Here is a 20,045-nt window from a genome sequence, read left to right as displayed (position 1 = left end):
TGGCGTTTCCCCTCAGTGCATCCTGTCTGAAATGGACTGTTTTAGCTGCCAACTTAAAGCTGTGTGCCTGAGATAAAGGGTATCTGCTCTCAGTGAGATCACACAGAGCCAAACGTAGGAAAAAAAAGCCTTAAACGGAATTTAGAGTAGTTTAAGGACAAACACCAACCTCATTAACTGAAACTAGCCTCATTTAATAAGTCTCCACTGCTGTAAGAGCATACATATGGCAGAAAAAATGAAAGGCATAATAGTTCCCCTTCCTCCTCTTAATATACAAGTGGAAAACCAATCCTGAAACCTTTTTCTTCAGACATTTAAGGCCACTTGATAATATTTCAGATGTGAATGTACTCCTGCATCTCCTCTAGGCTCTGTGTTCCTGGTTTGGAAAACCTAGACCATGAAGGAAGACTTCAGACCTTGTACTCTGGGGCCTCTGGATATCTGGGGCCTGGATCTCCTCCATACCTGCTTCATACCCTGGTGGACGGGGCTATGGCTCCCCACACTCCCTAGCAGATCGTTACATGGAGAAACCTTTGGAATACAAGCATGCTGATCCACACAGGTATGCTCACAGGTGTACACACGGGTGTTCACAGACGCGGACTACACCTTTCTTGGCTGCTGCCTCAAAGCACATTGTGCGCTGTCTATCTTGCGTGCTGCACAATAGCGTTTATTATTTAGTATCTACTGTTATCTACTGCTAGCTAGTTTATTGTGATGGTGCGGTTTTGTTTTTTTTTTTTTATTATGTTGCTCTTTGTTGTTTGCCTTCTCTTCTGTTTTTTTTCTCCATACAGGTGATCCAGGTGGGGTTTTTTTTTTCTTTCTTCCCCCCCTTCTCACCGTCTCTTCTCCCCTTTGGTTTTCTTTCTCTCCCTCTCTTTCTTTCATTCTTTCTCCCTGTCCTATCCCACAGTCATGTCTGTCCCGTTTGTAGCAACCGAAAATAAAATAAATTCATAATTATAATAAAAGGTCAATCAAATGGACCAATATGGCAAGGCCATGATGATCCACTTGGTAAAATAAATCCGCTTGGCATCTTTCTTGGCCTTAAGACAACAATTCTGATGGCTAAAGATCCAAATGGGACACAAAAAAATAAAAAAAATAAATAAAAATATACAAGTGGAAAACCAATCCTGAAACCTTTTTCTTCAGACATTTAAGGCCACTTGATAATATTTCAGATGTGAATGTACTCCTGCATCTCCTCTAGGCTCTGTGTTCCTGGTTTGGAAAACCTAGACCATGAAGGGAGACTTCAGACCAAATCACCAGAGTAGAAAAGCGAGATGAGGCCACATAGAAAGCAAGAGAGTGGCGAGGTTTTAACTGGAAGCCAAAAGTTTTTGTCTGCTGAAGCTTCAAGAGTAAAATCCAGCAATTGGTGAATCAGAGAACTTGGTGGAATTCAAGTGAGGTGTGACAAAGTCTGAGAGACGCCAACCTGAGAAAAACCAAGCATCCAATATTTAACACACTACATTATGAAATCCAGAACCTTTTATTATGTATTGCCTTTTTACAACTGCATCACTGACATAAGAATGATTTGTGTTTTTATAAGAAGTTGCTTTCCCCAAACAACCGTCACACTCAAAGTTCAAATAAAAGGTAAAGAAAGGGGGGCTCTGTTTCATTAACAGTGGCAATAATTGAAATCATTTTGGTAAAATAAGTAGCAAAACACTGAAATATCAAAACAGATTTGGCATCGTGTCTTCTATTGTTGCTCGGTACAAGAGAACAACCTGTGCATCATATGATAAAATAAATTGGGCTTAAAGGCCGCTAAAACAAGGATTTAAAGTGGGGGGGGGGGGGAAGAAAAATGCCAAAAACAAAATTTTCTGGGGAATACAGCCAAAACACTACTCATCTCAGGCTCCCCAGTGTGTCTGAGGTTCTCATACACGGATTTGTTTAATATGTCAGTAAATCTTCTGCTGCTTTCTGCAGATCAGAGCACTTCGTTGTTTAGTCCATCATGTTAGGATTGTGTCATCGATCTCTTCATTGGAGTCTGGCTGGCTGGCAATTTTTTTCAAAGACCGGCGGTGACACTCTGACAGTAGGTCATTGCTTGCAGAGTCCAGAATGGCAGTAATAGTCTGAAATGCAAAGAGAGGAGCGTGTAAAAATGTTTTGCTCTACAGATTACATCTGTGTGCAGATTACAGTAGGGAGTTGATAGTCACACCTGCATGGTTTCCTCCCCCTGACGAAGCCGTAGCAGGTTGACGATTGTGTGTTCGCTCTGGGCCCGGACGCTCGTGTTCTTGTCCTTGGTGTTGTCCAGCAGAGTTTTCAGCAGAGGTTTGATGAGATTCACGTCCACGGAGGGCAGTGATGGTTCTTTGAATACCCACCACAGCACCCGCTCTGACACCAGTCTGACATCACTAGACTGGTTCTGAAGACACTGCAGGGTCACGCAGACAACAGATATAATGGCACAATACACACTGTTCAAAGAGGTACTCAAAGGAATCATCTTCTTATAAATACACAGGCTTCACAGCAAACACCTGATCAGACTGATATCAGCTTTCATGCTGTGCTTTTAGTGTGGAAATGTACACACTAATCACTCACACACAAAAATAAATGTTTTCTACACTCATTTACAGATGCTGAATATCCTGTTGAGCACACTGCTTAGTTTCTTCCTGGCCCTCACTACTGTGCAGGTACTTTCTCTTAGTGTTCAGTTTTCTACCTAAAGACTAAGAAGAGCTGTGAGCCTAAATAAAACAATGAGCGTGAGCTATAAAACCAAAAAAGATAATACTACAGCATAACTCTACTACAAGCAACTATGTTTGTATTACACATAATTTTACTGTGAGAAGTATTAATTTAAACAGCTACACCTTTTTCCAACATTACAGTGGGCACGAGCCCATTTTTGGCAACTTGACTGCTCCCACTTCCTCACCTGTACAAATATAGAAATGGGAAGTGGACAGGGTTTGATTCTCTGCTTTACCTTAACAAATTGTGTAATCATCTGCTGGGAAACACCACTGCTCCCCTCTGTTCTCAAATGATGCTTCATCAGGTATCCCATACCTCTGATCCCACTGGTAGCAATGGGAATCTGGAAGAGGAACAAAATGCCACGCATAAGGACAAAAAGACTCTAAGATAAGGCTAGAAGATCGATCAGTGCAGCTGAAATTGCTACAAGGATGACTGACAAGCTGATAAGACAGAGTAACATATTATATGAACAAAGAAACTTAACAAGTAAATTCAATTAAAAAGATATGAAAGATAAAATGAAAATGCAAATAATTACATTAGGAATACATCAATGAGATTAAGAACACACAAAAAAAGATAATCGCACGGTGCATTAAAACGACAAAACATCAAAATATACAATATTGAAAATAGACCAATCAATAATGGATTGGATTTATATAGCGCTTTTCAAGGCACCCAAAGCGCTTTACAATGCCACTATTCATTCACTCTCACATTCACACACTGGTGAAGGCAGCTACAGTTGTAGCCACAGCTGCCCTGGGGCAGACTGACAGAATCGAGGCTGCCATATCGCGCCATCGGCCCCTCTGGCCAACACCAGTAGGCGGAAGAGTAAAGTGTCTTGCCCAAGGACACAACGACCAGGACAGAGAGGAGGGGATCGAAATGGCGACCTTCCGGTTACAGATGCGCTTCCCAACCCCCTGAGCCACGGTCGCCCCCTCAACAGTAATGAGACAATCTAGAGCAATAGATTGTAAGGTTGTTAGAGCGAGACAATGCTGTGTTTGCAGCCAGTCCTCAGTACTCTGTATCCATTTGCATATCAGTCATGATGAAAATGACTGTGTGGCTCATTGCTATGCAGTAGCACTGATTGTTACATAACTGTACAGTTTACGAGGTTGGGGAACCTACAGTCAGCTGAAACTGGATGTGATGAAATATTTTTCCCGCTGAAAATACTGTATCCAGATGAAGTGACTAACTTTCACTTACTTTTGGTGCTTCGCTATTTGATAGCCTGCAACCAAATATTGATATTTTTTATTAAAACAACAGGTGCTCTCCACTAATCTGACTAACCACAGACACCATCTCATTAATGGAAATAAAACTATGGTGATGAAGAAGAAACACATAGGTTTAAAATAGTGTCATGCACAGGAAAATAAATCAGTGAGCTCATTAATTCAAGTGGAACATTATTAAAATGTAATAACAGCAGGTCCATAGTGCTTCACACACTGGGGTTGCACTGGGAAGCACACCCGGTGTCAAAATCTGCCAAATCAAATGACCCCTTGCTACTAAGGGAGCCAAAAGTAGCTTCTATAAAAAGTTAGTAGTCAAACACACACTGACACCACCACAGTGCAGCAAACAGATACCCGATTCCTCCTTTTAGAGTGTGCGGGGATATTTTTTTCCTTCTTATGTTACTTAATATCTGGACGTACAGAGTATCACAGAATCACTGTATTATGATGTATGGTAATAGTGAATGAACCGGTTCATATACAGCGCTTTTCTACTCTACTCCAGCACTCAGAGTGTTTTATACAAAAGTATTTCTATACTGAAGGCATGCATGACAATGGTTATATGGGGCCGCTGAACAGTGACAATGACATGAATGTGAAAACACCTATGGAGGATTCCTGTGGAGGAAAGGGGTCCAACTCTTCAGAGTTCAAACCTGGAGAATCAGAGTGGAAGCTGTACTGGTGACACCTTACTGCGAGGCATTACGGTGATTTTTCCATTACCGCCTGTCACATCTCAGTTGTTTAATCCTTATAGTAAAAGAGTACATTGGTTTATTAACAGTGGTTTGAAATATATTTTTTGATCTGGTGTTTTTCAGAAGTGACTGTGTTACCTTGATGTTTCCAAGAGACATTACCACAACAAAATCACAACACACTTCCCAAAATGGCAACTATTTCTACTGTTTTCCAATCTCCCTGTGGGTATCTATGAGTAAACTCTCTGCTCACCCTATCAGCGGTGGCATTGGCCAAGATGGTCTCTGTCACAGTGTCACAGTACTCGTTCCCACACAGCTTCCCGGGAGCAGATTTGACGGCGATGGCCAGGGCCAAGCTGCGACCGTGACGCACCATCCAGTCCACACCAGACACGTCGGCTAAAGAGAGGCAGACCGTTCATGAGCTCGTGGCATCACTGCTCGGCTAACGCACAAAATAATGCAGCACACAGCAGCAGACAATAACAAGCTGAAGCTTTTTTTGATGCAGATACACTGGACAAACATACATTAAATGTTTTTATAAAAGGATTTTTTAAATTTCAAATTTCTTAGCGCTATAATTATTTCACTCTATAACTCACAATGAGCAGGAAAAAGGACATCTGATGATGGTCACAATGACAAAGCAACCCTACACACACTTACAATGAGATCCTGAGAGAGGTGTAAAATAACTTTGCACACAAATACCAACCTAAGACATGCTGAAGTAACACACTCTTCAGCTCCTCCTCTGACAGGAAGGCACACAGCTCACCAACACAGCCGGCTGAGGCCATACGAGTTGCATCCTGCAAGTGCACACACAGACACACACACCAATAAGACAGCCAGACAGAGACAGGTTGTGTGTCATTTATTCTCAAACTGACACGAAGACTAAAACCACCTTTTTAGAAAACCACATCCTCTTTGTCTGACTTCCGTTTTTCTACTGAGATCACAGAGGAAACTCTACTTGTGAATAACTCTGAAATCTGCTTATACACGTACTTCACTGCTAATTACTTTATGCATCCAGTAGCTACTGCAGGTTCTGGGTTGGAAAAAAGGGTTGCAACACATTCAAAAGAAGTCTTTGAGGGCTGCTCGTCATACCTCGTCATGTCCCAACATGCCTAGCAATGTGGTGGTGATGTTTTTGCGGATGGCTGGGTCCACCTTTGATCCGGCCCCCTGGATGACAAACCTTAAGGCCTGGAGCATAGTCTCCCTGTGAACACAAACAGGAGAATTAAACTAAAAGACAAAAGCAAATATTTTTTATTTCATGTAAAAACATGTAAGCAGATATTGTATTTTGGATATAAACACACAGCACAAACTACAGTTTTTGCTAATTATATGTTAAAACTCAACTTCCCAGAAATATGATAGAAGATTTGTAGTAAATTTGTCAGTGCTTTCTGGTGGACAAAGGATGTAATGAGGAACTATTTTTTTAAAGATAAATCCAAACACATTTGCATTTCTGTACTCTGGCTCTCCTTCCATCGTACACTTTTTAGAGTTAAGCTGGTGTCAGGGTGCACTATCAGCTTCTAGTTAATAATATTTTGGGAGAAATGTTTCAGACTTTAAAACTGACTCCAAACCAAGCAGCAACTAGAAAACTGAAGCCAGCAGAGGCCAGCCGATAAAGGATTTGTTTTTGGACCGACACCAATATTTGATGATTTAAGAAAAAAATAAAAAGATCCCAAATTCTAAATCATTGGCTGATATTATTACTGCTTATGCTTCTTAAGCAGATTTTCCTAACATCTGATATGTGTACTTATTAATTGCGCTCTGCTCGACACTGCTCAGATCAGATTGTTGTCGCATTTCTTGCAAAAAGTGACGCTACAGAGTGCCCTCTGATGGACAAACTGTGCAATGTCAGCACCCACAACACAACTGAAGAGTGTTTCTCCAGCCTCTTCTTTACTATTTAATTTTTATCAGTGAGGAGATCGGTAGTGGCAAATAGCTAATACTGGTCACTAATTTAGGCCTACCGATAAATTAAATAAATGCTCTTTATGTTCCTTATTAGAGCAAAAAAGTTACAAAACACAAACACTGTTGTGTCTACTTTATAGAAGTTAATGTTGAGGATACAACAAGGCTCCACCAGGTTTAAAAAAATAAAAAAATAAAAAAATCATTCTTTCAATGACACGTGTGCCAATATAAAGAGCTGTACTGGCAGCTGGTGTGCCCAATTTATGACTTCTCCATATTTTTTGTGCTCATGGTGCCTTTGGGAGTCTTCATGCTGAAATTAAGTGACAAATAAAATGACTTTCTGGGTGATTCAGTCCATCCTGAAGTTTGTGCTCTGTGCCCTGAAGGTTTGGTTCTGGTGTTTGGCAGTAATTAGCATGTAAATGCTTTCTCAGCATATTCTATTGTCTAAATGATTATTCCAAAATAGAGGAGTGAACTGCCCTCTTTAATATACAGGCTATGCTTCATACACACATTTTCAGACTAATGGCTCCCAGTCTGTGCTTGTAACATTAAGACAAAGCAGCATCTTTAATCAGATGATACATTTCAACTTCTCTATTTGTGGAGATAAAATGATTTAAAATATTAACATCACAGGCTCACACATTTTGAAAATTCTGTTGGGGATGTTTATTGTTGCTGATTCTGTACTGAACAATACCAGACTGCACACAAACCTGACTCCAGAGTCCTCGGCATTGCGAATTGCAGAGAGTTGCTCAGTGAAGAGTGGATCGACCTTGGCGTGGATGGAAACCAGCTGACCCAGAGCCTCTGCCGCCCTCAGTCTTACAGCACGGCTTGAATCCTGCAGGGCTTTCAGGAAGGTGGTCTGGAGCTGAGGCAGGAAGGGCTTCAGGGCTATGCCCACCTGGAGGAGGAACGCAGTGCAAAGGTTAGAGCCTTCTGACAGAAACTTTGACCAGCTTTGGAGAGGTACAGTTGGCCATTTTGTCTTCCACCAGACCTTTGCCAGCAGCAGGGTGAGAGTCTCTAATAGAGCAGTCTTCACAGTCCAGGCAAAGCGGTCTCCTAAGATACGAATAAGAGGTCCAGTGATGTTGACTACAGACGGCCGCAGAGCCTCGGGAGACGTCAGTTTGATGACCCCTCCTAATGCTTTAGCCGCCTCTTCTTTCTGTTCAGGGGTGCCAGTGAGGACACCTTCTCTCAGGACTGGCAGGATACAGGTCACACCCTATGTAAGCATCGAGATAAAAATAAAAATATTAACTGAACAGAGCTGAAAGAAACCAACATTTCCCAATTAATGTTTAATTGGTGGCATATTGAAATTGCTTTTTTGTTCCCTGAACAGTCAAGAATCCACAGGTAATATACATACACAATGATATAAACACTTTTGAAAGCTGGATCCAGTGGACATGTGGTACTTTGCTTTTTTGAAGAACTAAACAACATTAAAATCAGATTGTTACTGAAAGTGTGTAAGCCAGGTTAAAACACACTTGGCCCATTGCAGTGCCCGCTCTTATTGAGCAAATCAATAGAAAGACCTCCACGTGAATGATCACTATTAATGAGTTTCTAATTATGTGGACACAGTTCATGTCACAAATGTGCCCACTCAAAGCTCTGCTCACTTGACAGAACAAGAACTCAATAGGATGAATGAGCTGCTGTAGAATGACATCACCATGCTGTAATAATGTAGCAATAGTGTTTATTGTGTCAGGCGCTGCCCTCTTACCTTCTTGGGCAGACAGAAACCAGGAAGGTGCTGACCCTTCACGTCTCCGGCTACTGATCTAATGTCTCGATGCAGATCGTCGATTAGAGCCAGCTGGCTGCTTGCATCCAGTTTCTAAAGAACACATCAAAGCCACAGTGAGTTTGCATTTCACCTTTGATTTAAAAACAATCAAAAGGTCCACTGTTTTATTTACTAACATATTTTGTACTAGACTATGAAAGCTCATGCAAATGGAAAGAAATTTTTATAGGAACACACCTTGGTGATGGAGTTGATGGTGTCCCAACTCTGAGACAAAACCTCTGGGTTGGAATCGTTAAGAAGGCGGATGACGCCTGACAGCAGCGTGCGTGTGTGGGCACTGTAGTCCAGTCGGGTGCGAGCAAAGTAGGCATTGAGGATGGTGACGGCAGCCTGTCTGAGGCCAGGATCGGTGCCCCGTGTGGCCTCCAGCAGGTCTTCTATGATGATCCGCTGGCCCACTTCATCCTCCACAGAAAGGATCACCGTCTGACAGCTGCACAATTCCTGGTGCAAAGGTAACAACATCCAGTCATATCATTCAGAAAGGCAGTTTAAAATATGCAGTGTTCACAGTAAAATAACCACTAAAAAGTCAGAGTTAATAGAAGCAACACCATGACATTTTAATGGAGCTCACTTCTCGCATAGATCTGAAAAGTATTTTAGGGTTTAAATGCGTTGTAAATATTTACACCACAAAACTGCAGCTCTTTCTAAATCACTGCCAATACCTTTGTGTACAAAATGTTTTGAAATAAATTAAGAAGGTTTTAAAAGACAGGGAGACCACAGACTGGATAGTAACTGATTTAACCTGGTGATGGTCAAAGCTGTGCTTTAAAAAGGGGAAAAAAATCATCTGAGCCTAGAGGGGAGACATGGTGTTCTGGTACGTCTGCAGCTGCATTTTGAATGACAATAAGAGGAAATCAAAGTAGGACATATGGCCTGTTTAGCAGATAAGAAGGATTTTAATTCTCCAGTTGATTTAAAATAGAAGAAGCTACTGAGCAGAACTGGGCAACAGCAGTAGTGCTGGAGCATTGTCTCAGAATACTACAAAGTTAACATATACAGGAGTGGTATGGTATTAAAAAACAAACAAGCAAATAAGAAAAATCTGACTAAAGGACGTTAACAAAATCCTCAAACACAACAGAATCAGTAGGGAAGCTTTATATTTGGAGATTGCTGGTTGTACCTGTGCTTCGTCCTCTGTTCCCAGTTTTCCTTTGAGGGAAGAGAGCAGGGCAGGGAGGATGACTCCTAGATGACGTGTCAGAGCATCTCCAGCCACAGCAGACAGGAAGGCCAGTACTCGGGTGTTTACAGGAGGAGCAGTCAGCTAGCAGAAGCACAGAGAACACTGGATTATAGTCACACAACATAAAAATGACATAAAGGCCTTAAAAAGGAAATCACGTGTGATGCTTTACCTTTGGAACCAAGTAAGGCAGCACAGAACGACTCTTTACTGCCATGACTTGCTTCAGGCCATCCAAAGCAAACTCAGCCGTTTCCTCATCATCCTGCAAAAACATGTTCGGTATGAGATATAGACTAGACTGCAAAGCTTCTTAAATCCTACAGATTTCATATTACATTTTCCCCCTCACTCCCTCACCAGCTGTTTGAGCAGGGTAGGCAGGATGTCATCCAGCGCCTGGTGACCGATGGTTGCATGGAGCTGCTCAAAGGTTTTGGCTGCAGCCTCTCGGACCTCCTCCAGAGGGTCACACAGAGCCTTCCTCACTGTAGGGACGAGTGACTCAGAGAAAACAAGCACCTGCAACACAAGTGTCATCAGATTTAAGGTTTTAAGTTTACTAGAATTTTCAGCTTAAGCTAAAACAGGCCCCACTGCTTGATTCAGAACCATTTTTAATAAATAAAATCATTGTAAAAGTTCTAATTCAATCCCACAAGCTATAATAATTACAAACGTGCGGAAAAAATGTGTGTTACAACAGCAGTGTGACTCACAGCGTCTTTACTGGTGGACTTCATGATTTCACTGAGGCCGATGCAGACACCTTGCCTCTCATCGCTCTTGTCAGAGCGCAGGCCCTCCTCCAGGATGGGAATGATCTCCGGGAGAATCTTCTCTCCAAGTTTCCTCACCAGATCACCCAGCGTCCGAGCAGCGATCTAAAACCGTGCAGACAAATGACGTTAACAAAAAGCTCTGTATGACTACTTTCACGTCAAGAGCCAAACAGAAACACCAGAGATCATGAAAAGAGTTAAAGAAAAACAAGCATTACTGTTCTTTTGTCAGGACACGTAGAAGCCAGGAAGCCCAGCAAGAGTGTGAAGAGGGTTGGGAGGATTTCTCTCAAAGTTCTGGGGGTGTTGGACACCACGATCTTCCACACGTGGAGAGAAGCTTGTCGAACCACGAGCTGGGTGTCTGAACGGCCCATGTAGAGGCCTGAGAGGACGCGGTTACGACGCTCAGCTCCCAGAGCACTAATGATAGCCTGAGAGGGGTAAAGGTCAAAGATCAGCAAACAAAATTCAACCAATATCAGTTAATAGAAAATGAACTGCTGAGAAAAAAAATATATACATATTCATACTTTATTGGATGCAGCAGTTCCAAAGTTGTCGTCCTCTGACGCCGTCTCTGTGGTCATCTTTCCGGTTACTCCAGAGATATGGAACAGCAGGTCGCCAAGCAGCTGCACAGAGCTGAATCTATAAACCAACAAGGGCACGAGTCACCAGGTCAGTAGCTCTATGAGTGACATTTATTGAACTGCCAACATGTTACCATGCATTTATCTGACCTGATTCTCCACAGGTCATCAAACAGTCCTTGTTCCAGCTCGGGAAGCAGCAGTGCGATGGCGGTCTCAGCGTACATGCTGATGATTCTCTGGCCGGCTCGCAGTGCCGTGTCTCGCACGTACTCGTTCTCATCGGCCAGCGCCTGGTGGACGAGAGAGAGCATGAGGCTGCAGTGAAACATGTACGTGAACACGATACACAGTGAAAAACTGAAAATAGCTATACAAAAAAAGAAACGTTTTTATATTATTATTCATTGTGATTTTAAAATGTTTTACTCTTAGCAGTAAGTAGCTCTTAGTAACCAGTACCTTGAGAATGCAAGGGATGATGGGACCAACATAGGGAGTAAATTTATCTCCAAAAGTGAGCGGCAGGTAGATGAACATCATGATGTAGCCATCTCTGACGTGGGAAGCAATGTCCACCTTGCTGGCAGTTTGCACTACGTCTGGCATTAGCTTGTCCAGCTTCTCTACTCCCAGTCCAGCCATGACCTCAGCCAGACCTGAAAAAGACCGTCACACAAACCACTGAGCTCTTGGCTTTGAGCACAAATCAGAAACACGAGGACAGAGTAGAGAAGAACCCACCTTGTGCAGCTCCTGAGCGGTCCACAGAGCTCTGCTCAGAGGCCAGCGTCTCCATGAGCCACGGCAGCAGGTCGTCAAAGCAGGACTCACCCATCCCCTTAACCATGGCACCCAGGGCTTTAGCTGATACTGTACGAACCTGAAGGGGGAAAGAGAAGGAAACATGATAAAAGATGAAAGGAAGAAATGAGAGGAGATAAAATGAAGTTAAAAAAAAAAAAAAAAAACACGGAGTGAACTGCTGCTTCATCGTCAGCTACATACATACAGGATTATTTAAGAATACTAAACACACCTCAGGCACCGGGTCCAACAAGGAGGCCTTCAGTCCAGGAATAACACTGGGTAGGTATGGTGACAGATCCTGTAAGGAGCAGAAGAAAACAAAAACAAAGCAAAAAAATCATTAAGAAAAAGCTTTGGAAAACACTAGTTTTACTGAATGGACTACTCTGATATTTCGCTTATCCCAGTGTACCTTCTGGTCAGTGAGCGAGTACATGTTTCCAATGATCTGAGCAGCCATCTTGCGAGTGTCAGTGGAGCGATCCTGGAAGGCTCTCTGGACGATGGGCATGATGAGGGCGAGAGAGGGGGCGTCGATGAAGTGCACAAACTTGGTGTCCAGCAGCGTCTGCAGGCACGTCTGGGTTTTCCTGGACGGGTCGGTGAGAGCATCCAATAGGATGGGGGTGATAGCTGGAAGAGAAAAACAAACTTAGCTGTTAGCATTACTGTACCTACCACTGGTATAATACCAGTAGATTACAGATGGTCGCCCTCCCTAATCCTGGTTCTGCAGGGGGTTTCTTCCTGTTTACATGGATTTTTTCCTTCCCACTGTCGCCAAAGTGCTTGCTCATACGGGGTCGTATCATCATCATCATCGTTTATTTATATAGCACTTTAAAAACACACAAGGCTGACCAAAGTGCTGAACAATAGAAATATAATAGATTCCATAATAATAATAATAATAATAAATACGATAAAATAATAAACATAGCAAAAACAATAAAATATAAGTAAATTAAAGTCAGTCAACCACTGAGTCAAAAGCCAGTGAATAAAAATGCGTTTTCAATCTGGATTTAAAAACCAGCACTGATGTCGATCGCCTAATGTGAAGAGGAAGATTATTCCAAAGCTTAGGAGCCACGATAGAGAACGCTCGGTCTCCTCTCAGTTTCAGCTGTGATTTGGGGACTGAGAGCAACAGCTGCTCAGCTGACCGGAGCGAACGAGTGGGGACATAGGGCTTCAGCAAATCAGACAAATATGCAGGTGCCAGACCATTTAAAGATTTAAAAACCAATAAAAGAACCTTAAAATGAATCCTAAATTCAATTGGAAGCCAGTGCAGGGAGGCCAGAACCGGAGTAATGTGCTCAAATTTCCTTTTACCAGATAAAAACCGTGCCGCAGCATTCTGTACTAGTTGCAGGTATGTCAGAGTGCCCAGTCCAACCCCTATTAAAAGGGAGTTGCAATAATCCAAGCGTGAGGTTATAAAAGCGTGGATAACAGTCTCCAAGTCACGCCTTGAAAGAAAAGGTTTAACCTTCGACAGACGCCTGAGTTGATAGAATGACGATTTCACCACCCCATTCACGTGGCCATCAAAGGTAAGTGCAGAGTCGATTTTTACCCAAGATTGGTAATCGAGCTCTTCAGGTGAGGGGTCAGAGCAGCAAGGTCAACATCAGGGATATCAGAGGAACGATTCGGGCCAAACAGAATTGCTTCCGTTTTACGTTCATTAAAATTTAAAAAGTTTTGAGCCATCTATGACTTAACATCACTAAGGCAATCAAGCAGGAGTCTAATTGGGGAGCTATCAGAATGACTGAAAGGAAAATAAAGCTGGCAATCATCAGCATATAGATGAAATGAAACTTTGTGTTTACGAAAGATTGCACCCAGCGGCAGGAGATACAATGTAAACAGTAATGGCCCAAGAATAGATCCCTGTGGTACACCCCATGGCAGAGGGGCCACAGAGGACAATGACGAGCCCAACTTAACACAGAAGCTCCTGTTTGACAGGTATGATTTTATCCACAGGAGTGCAAAGCCAGAAATGCCCACATAAAGCTGTAATCGAGAGATCAGCAGGTCGTGATCCACTGTGTCAAATGCAGCAGTAATATCTAGTAGTATAAGCACCACATGTTTATCACAGCCCGTCGCTACCAGAATATCGTTCATAACCTTTATGAGAGCTGTCTCTGTGCTATGAAACTGCTTAAAGCCGGACTGAAAAACATTTGAGAGTTGTTTAGATAATCCATCAGCTGAGTATGAACAACCTTTTCCAAGATCTTACTCAGAAAAGGAAGTTTAGAGATGGGTCTAAAGTTTGACATTACTGAAATATCTGAGCCGGGCATCTTAAGTAAGGGGTGAATAACTGCATGCTTAAGGTTGTATGATTGTTGGATTTTTCTCTGTATGTATTATTGTAGGGTCTACCTTACAAAATAAAGCACCTTGAGGCGACTGTTGTTGTGATGTGGCGCTGTATAAATAAAACTGAATTAAATTAATATGCAACTCGTCATATCATAAGGTGTTGTACTAGATGTACTAGACATTGTTGAGATGATTTGTTCCAGTCACTCAGAACAAAACAAACCTTTTTGGCTAAATATTTTAGAGTGAGCCAATTATGGTTATTTACATTCTGTTTTTATTGTTAGACTGTATTTGGTGCAGCCCCTCAGATGATTTTTTTCTACTTGCAAACTGCAGATTTTAACAGGTGGGTGGGCTTCAGTGCTCTGAGATTAAGGATATCTGTTCTCATTATTATCACGCAAAGAGTTCAAAAGGACTGTCTGAAGCTGAGCTTTTCATGCTTTGGGCTGAAGTTTTGGCTCACGGAGATTAGCTGTACACTGACCTCATTTGAAACTTTGAGCAGGTTAAAGCTTAGCATTCACTGTTGGAAAGTATACATGACAAAATAAGGGAAAGTGCAATATTTCCACTCTAAAAAGTGCATTCAAATTTAGGAATGCATTCCTGTGTTAAAAAAGGATTAAACTCATTGCAGCAGAGTATAGCTTTCATTTTATTTGCTCTTCATCGACACTACCTGAAACAGTAGCTTCTGAATGAAGACAAAGGAAATATTCAGATTTTCTGTTTCTTAATCCTCTTTGGGTCCATATTTTATGACTGCCTATGAGCAACAAGCCTTCTGCATTGGCAGCTGTGCCTCAAGACACTGAATCACTTACCCAGGATCTCTGGGTTGCGGATGACTGAGCCAATTTGTCGGAGGGCCTGCTGGCCGGCCTTCTGCACCTTCACATGGGAGTCAGTCAGCACCTCCGTCAGCTTGGGCACAATGCTGGGCAGGCAGGAGGACAGCTGCTTGGGTGCACAGTAAGCCATGGCACCCAATAACTCCACAGAACCTGCAGGAACAAGAGGGGTGAGCGACGGGATTGGAGTAGTCATCTGACTGAGACTGATTATTACCCATTTATGAACTCTTCAGTGCTGTTACAACAGCTGAAAACCACACGTGTAACTACTGTTCTCTAGTTACATGTGTGTGTGTGCTAAAAAAAAAACTAGAGCCCATTCTAAATACATCACTATATTCAAGACCTGCTGTGACACCCTTTGACTGAAGATGCGCTTTACCTGCTTTCGTCCTCCAAGACTCCTCCTCCAGGGCCACCAGCAGGGAGGGCAGGACCAGCTTCACCCCATGGGCACTCAGGTTCCTCATCACAGCCTTGGCACAGTCATCTGCAGCCTGGGAGGACAAGCAGGAGGGGTGGTAAAATGTCCCACTTGAGGAAAAGTCTCCAACAACTAATATTTAGACAACAACACGACCTGCCTGCTCACCTCTCTAACATACTGGTTCCCGTCTCCAAAACAGAGCAGGAGGTGTGGCAGCACATGGACCACGTAGGGCTCAAACAGTTTTCCCAACATGTTACACAGCATCTCAAAGGCAAACAGCGCCCCTGCAACAAACCAAAAATAAACCGGATACTCTGAGCTGTGCTAATAATGGTGGCATCTGGTATAAAGAGGATGAATCAAAACCAGACAGTTCAATGACTCATGAATTCTTGCTGACCTTCCCTGCGTCTGAAGTTTTTCTTATCCTGGATGGCCTCAGTAAGTGTGGTCATGATGTCCTGCTGTTTAAGCGCCAGGATCCCGAGTCCTTTGACCAGTCCAGCTAGCCCGTACGCTGCACCCTTCCTCTCTGCGTATTTGTCGCTCTCAAGCAGCAGCTGAAGCAGGTTTTTAACAATCCCTGCAGCATCCTCTTTGATGGCGGGGACCAAAGGAGGCAAACAGCTGGCAACAGACTCCTGGACCTGGTGAAGGACGACATACCACACAAGATGACGTTGTGAAAATCGGAGTAGTACAGGTTGAGTGGGTAGAAAAGGAGCCAAAGTAGGCCTTTACCTGCTGTGATGGTGTAGAGAGTGCGGTAATAAGCTTGGCCACAATGGGTTTGACTTTGGGGTCGTTTTTGTCCAAATGTTTGGCCAAGGAGCCCATGAGAATAACCACGCTCTGACGCACAGAGTCGTAGCTGGCATCCTGCGGGGCGTTCTTCAAGAACTCCTCAAACACTGGCAGCAGGGAGCTCACGTTATCCTGACACATAAGGAAGGCGCATGAGATGCCGAGGAATACAGAAATCATAGCTGTCTGAAAACAACGTCTAGAAAAATAGAACTGAGCGTTACCTTGCCGTGTGTGTTGAGCGCTGAAAGGGCGGCGTCCAGCATGCAGCGCCGCACATCAGTGTGGCGATCGTTCAGAGCATCGGGAACGAAGAAAAGGAAGAGAGGGGTGACCTGAGATTCATCCAGGTACTGAGAGAGCTTGTTCAGAGCCAGAGCAATGCCACACCTGGGAATAAAAAATATAATCAGCGCACAAGAACAACACTGCATTCAACCACAGTCTTTAGGAACACTTCTTAAGTCCTGATGTTTTCCCATCATTTACATTTGGGTAATACAGAACTGTGTGGCACTCAGAGCTTTTTTTCTTTCCTTAAATTCCATCAGACCCAGATTTAATTACCTGGCCTCCCACTGGTCAGGTGGGGCTTCAGAGATGACTCTGCCCAGTGCATCCAGCACAGGTGGTGGTCTCTTTAGAAGGAAAAAAAGAGAAGAAAGAACCGATCAAAACAAACTTACATTGTTACAGCAATAAAAATCTATGGGTGGGACATGTTCTTACATAAAGTTTTTGATGGTAGAGCTCAGTGAGCTGGCAGAGCACCGTGGCAGACTGGTCTCTGTACTGGGACACGGCACTCGACAGAGCGTCAGCTGCTGCAGAGCGGATGGCTTCCTCGTGGTGAGTGACGTCCCCGATCAGCAGTGAGCAGATCTCAGGGACCAACTCCAGACCCAGAGACTCCCAGAGCCTGAGCAGGAGGAACAAACAGGGGAACTGGCCAATTTACAACATTGTTTCTCCACAGCACAAATCAAACATTTTCATCATGTTTTGACTCGAATATAAAAACCAGAATGGTTAAAATGTAAATTTTCAAACAATGTTATTGCAGACATGCAACATGGGACTGAATGAAACATGAACGAACAAACAGGCTGAAGAACAAAAGTCAAACATTTTCAGTCAGTGACTGTTTGCAGGAAGTTAGGAACAGGTGTTACATACTTTTCAGCCAAGGCTTGACCTTCCTCCTCAACATCGAATCTGGCAACCCAAAGCCTGCGCAGCAAACTCATCCCGCTGGCATCTGTGCTGTCTGTAGGCAAGGCAAACTCCATCTCCAACAGCCCCTGAAAACAAACAGGACGAACCGTTAATCAAACGTTGAAACTTAAAATGTTGATTTTCTTGAAAAACGTATGTTTGTTTCACATTTTAATTTGCTAAAATGCTTCAAAAAAGTTAGGACGAGGCACTGAAAGACTGAAAAACATCTGGCGGAATCTCTTAAAACCAGGTTAATTACACGAGTGTGTAAAAAAGAGCAACCCAGAGAGGCCAAGGCTTTCAGGAATACAGCTGAACAATTAAATTAACTTCATTAATTTATTAAAAGACTAAGTTAATTCAGAGAAATCTGTGGCAGTCAGGGACAAAGGCTCTGAACTGTTCTGTAATGGAAACACTTCTAAAAACCACGGCCAGTGAAATGCAAGACAGAGAGACACAGAGACACTTCAGCAAATATCAAAATGAAGTGATCCCAGGCTCACCCTGAGGGCGGCGTCACGGACTGAGAAGCAGGGTGAAAGCAGGGCGTTGAGTAAGACATCGATCTCTGGCTGCTCTGCTACAGTGCAGCCCTCTTCTCCTCCAGCACTGGCACACAGAGCCGTCAGGCACTGAGACGCCAACACCTGAAACACAAAGTGTGCAAAGTGTCACATTGTGGAGCTACGCAATAATTCTGGAGCAGAGTAAAACAAGACCTAAAAGGTAACATTCAAAATGACTTGATGTCCCACTGAAGCATTAGAAAGGGTCCAAATGTTTGGATACACAAACTCTAAACTCTGGCATTTACCTGGAGCCTCGGTGCTGCGGTGGAAATGACTCTGGTCAGTAGCAACAACATGCTGACACGTGGAAGCAGCTCTGGGCCGTTCTATGACAAGAAAACAACACAAAGAAATGATACTATGCAGTGTTTGGAAATGTACTCTATATCGTGCAAGTCTAGAGCCACTCTTCATTTTATTTACACTGCAAAGAGCCAGACTTTGTCATTTCTAAAGTGCTCTTGGGCAATAATTCTCCAGACTTTCTGAAGGCCTTTCTTTGGACACTGGCTGTTTTTTCACTTTCAGTCCAGCGCTTGTAGCTGAGCATTTTCAAAGGAAGGTCAAGGGTTAAGTTACTTAACACTGATATATGAATCATGCAAACAACAAAGGCCCTAACTCAAAGAATAAACCTATGTCGCTTTTACACAGAGTAAACAAATGATTTTAAATTGTATTGTAAAATAAAATAAACAGATCCAGGCCAAGAAAAAAGGGGGACGGTATGTAAAGCGTAATTTAAAAACAAAAAAACAAAACAAAAAACAAAGATTTACAAATCTCATAAACTTAGAAAACATCTTAAACTGAAACTTTATCATTTCTCAAAATACATTTCAGCTTACTCTGAAATTGATGGTGGCAACACATGACCAAATATGTTGGGACAGGAAAAAAACAAACTAAATTAAAAAGTGGTACTAAAAAAACTGGGCTAGAAGAACGTTTGACAGCTAATCAGGTTAACTTGAAACAGGAACAAGGCGGAAAAATCAATACTGGATACCACATGATCTCTGGGCCTTCGGGCTGCACTGAATTAAAAAGCAGACACGATTCTGTCGTGACTCAGGAGCACTTCAGAAACTGTTCTCTATGAACACAGTTCACTGTGCCATTCACAAAAGCAGGTTAAAGCTCAATCATGTAAAGAAGCTCTATGTGAACCTGATCTAGAAATGCTGCCATCTTTCTCTGGGCATAAACTCATTTAACATGGACTGAGGTAAAGTGGAAAACTGTTCTGTGGTCAGATGAATTAAATCGGAAATTCTCTTTGGAAAACAGTGGCGCTGCGTCCTCTGGATTAAAGAGGAGAGGGATCATCCGGCTAGCCATCAGCCTTGAAGCCAACATCCTGATTGTATAGGGGTGCATTGGTGTTTATAGAAATGTCAGACTGTACATCTGGAACCAGGCACAATGCTGAAAGGCATATCCAGATTTTGGAGCATCGTGTGCTCCCATGCAGACAGGATCTATTTCAGGAAAGGCCAACAAGATGCTGCTAAATCTCATCCTGCATCTATTACAACAGCATGACTTCATATTAGAAGAGTTCATCGACCTGCGTGCAGTTCAGACCTTTCACCAACTGAAAACATTTCAGTGCGTCATGTAACATGAAACACCACAAAGAAGTATGGCGACTGTTAAGTAGCTAGAATCCTTTGTCAGGCGAGAGTGAGACAACATTCATCTCCCAAACGTCCAGCACCTGGTTTCCTCAGTCCCCAGATGTTTACAGACTGTTGTTAAAAGAACAGGGAACTCTACCCTGTGCCAACTTTCACGACACGAGTTGCTGCCATTAAATACCAAAATGAGCCAATATCTTCCTTGAAGTTGAA

The 20,045-nt window shown here is 42.9% G+C and overlaps 1 protein-coding gene across 1 annotated transcript in view; it reads right to left on the bottom strand.

Annotated features, from left to right (window-relative positions):
- Window positions 1-1,500: 1,500 nt before the first annotated feature.
- Window positions 1,501-20,045, bottom strand: part of gcn1 (GCN1 activator of EIF2AK4) — a 29,434-nt gene continuing 10,889 nt past the window's right edge. Inside the window, exons 26-57 of the mRNA XM_082554445.1 lie at window positions 18,438-18,518; window positions 18,127-18,270; window positions 17,579-17,703; window positions 17,132-17,321; window positions 16,970-17,040; window positions 16,627-16,792; window positions 16,340-16,534; window positions 15,999-16,245; window positions 15,761-15,882; window positions 15,551-15,665; window positions 15,139-15,318; window positions 12,375-12,595; window positions 12,192-12,260; window positions 11,897-12,035; window positions 11,615-11,811; window positions 11,303-11,445; window positions 11,093-11,210; window positions 10,778-10,993; window positions 10,497-10,661; window positions 10,138-10,299; window positions 9,950-10,042; window positions 9,715-9,858; window positions 8,748-9,017; window positions 8,487-8,600; window positions 7,743-7,973; window positions 7,453-7,646; window positions 5,879-5,993; window positions 5,475-5,571; window positions 5,007-5,155; window positions 3,005-3,115; window positions 2,216-2,437; window positions 1,501-2,126 (exon numbers count right to left, since the gene is read on the bottom strand). Of these exons, the coding sequence (XP_082410571.1) occupies window positions 2,001-2,126; window positions 2,216-2,437; window positions 3,005-3,115; window positions 5,007-5,155; window positions 5,475-5,571; window positions 5,879-5,993; window positions 7,453-7,646; window positions 7,743-7,973; window positions 8,487-8,600; window positions 8,748-9,017; window positions 9,715-9,858; window positions 9,950-10,042; window positions 10,138-10,299; window positions 10,497-10,661; window positions 10,778-10,993; window positions 11,093-11,210; window positions 11,303-11,445; window positions 11,615-11,811; window positions 11,897-12,035; window positions 12,192-12,260; window positions 12,375-12,595; window positions 15,139-15,318; window positions 15,551-15,665; window positions 15,761-15,882; window positions 15,999-16,245; window positions 16,340-16,534; window positions 16,627-16,792; window positions 16,970-17,040; window positions 17,132-17,321; window positions 17,579-17,703; window positions 18,127-18,270; window positions 18,438-18,518 (4,932 nt within the window). The 3' untranslated portion in view covers window positions 1,501-2,000. The remainder of the gene's footprint in view (window positions 2,127-2,215; window positions 2,438-3,004; window positions 3,116-5,006; window positions 5,156-5,474; window positions 5,572-5,878; window positions 5,994-7,452; window positions 7,647-7,742; window positions 7,974-8,486; window positions 8,601-8,747; window positions 9,018-9,714; window positions 9,859-9,949; window positions 10,043-10,137; window positions 10,300-10,496; window positions 10,662-10,777; window positions 10,994-11,092; window positions 11,211-11,302; window positions 11,446-11,614; window positions 11,812-11,896; window positions 12,036-12,191; window positions 12,261-12,374; window positions 12,596-15,138; window positions 15,319-15,550; window positions 15,666-15,760; window positions 15,883-15,998; window positions 16,246-16,339; window positions 16,535-16,626; window positions 16,793-16,969; window positions 17,041-17,131; window positions 17,322-17,578; window positions 17,704-18,126; window positions 18,271-18,437; window positions 18,519-20,045) is intronic.

This window comes from Aulonocara stuartgranti (genome assembly GCF_965226115.1).
Source record: "Aulonocara stuartgranti genome assembly, chromosome: 12".
Classification (NCBI taxonomy): domain Eukaryota; kingdom Metazoa; phylum Chordata; class Actinopteri; order Cichliformes; family Cichlidae; genus Aulonocara; species Aulonocara stuartgranti.
Note: the sequence above shows the minus strand (reverse complement) of the source record. Positions and strands in the feature narration are given on the sequence as shown.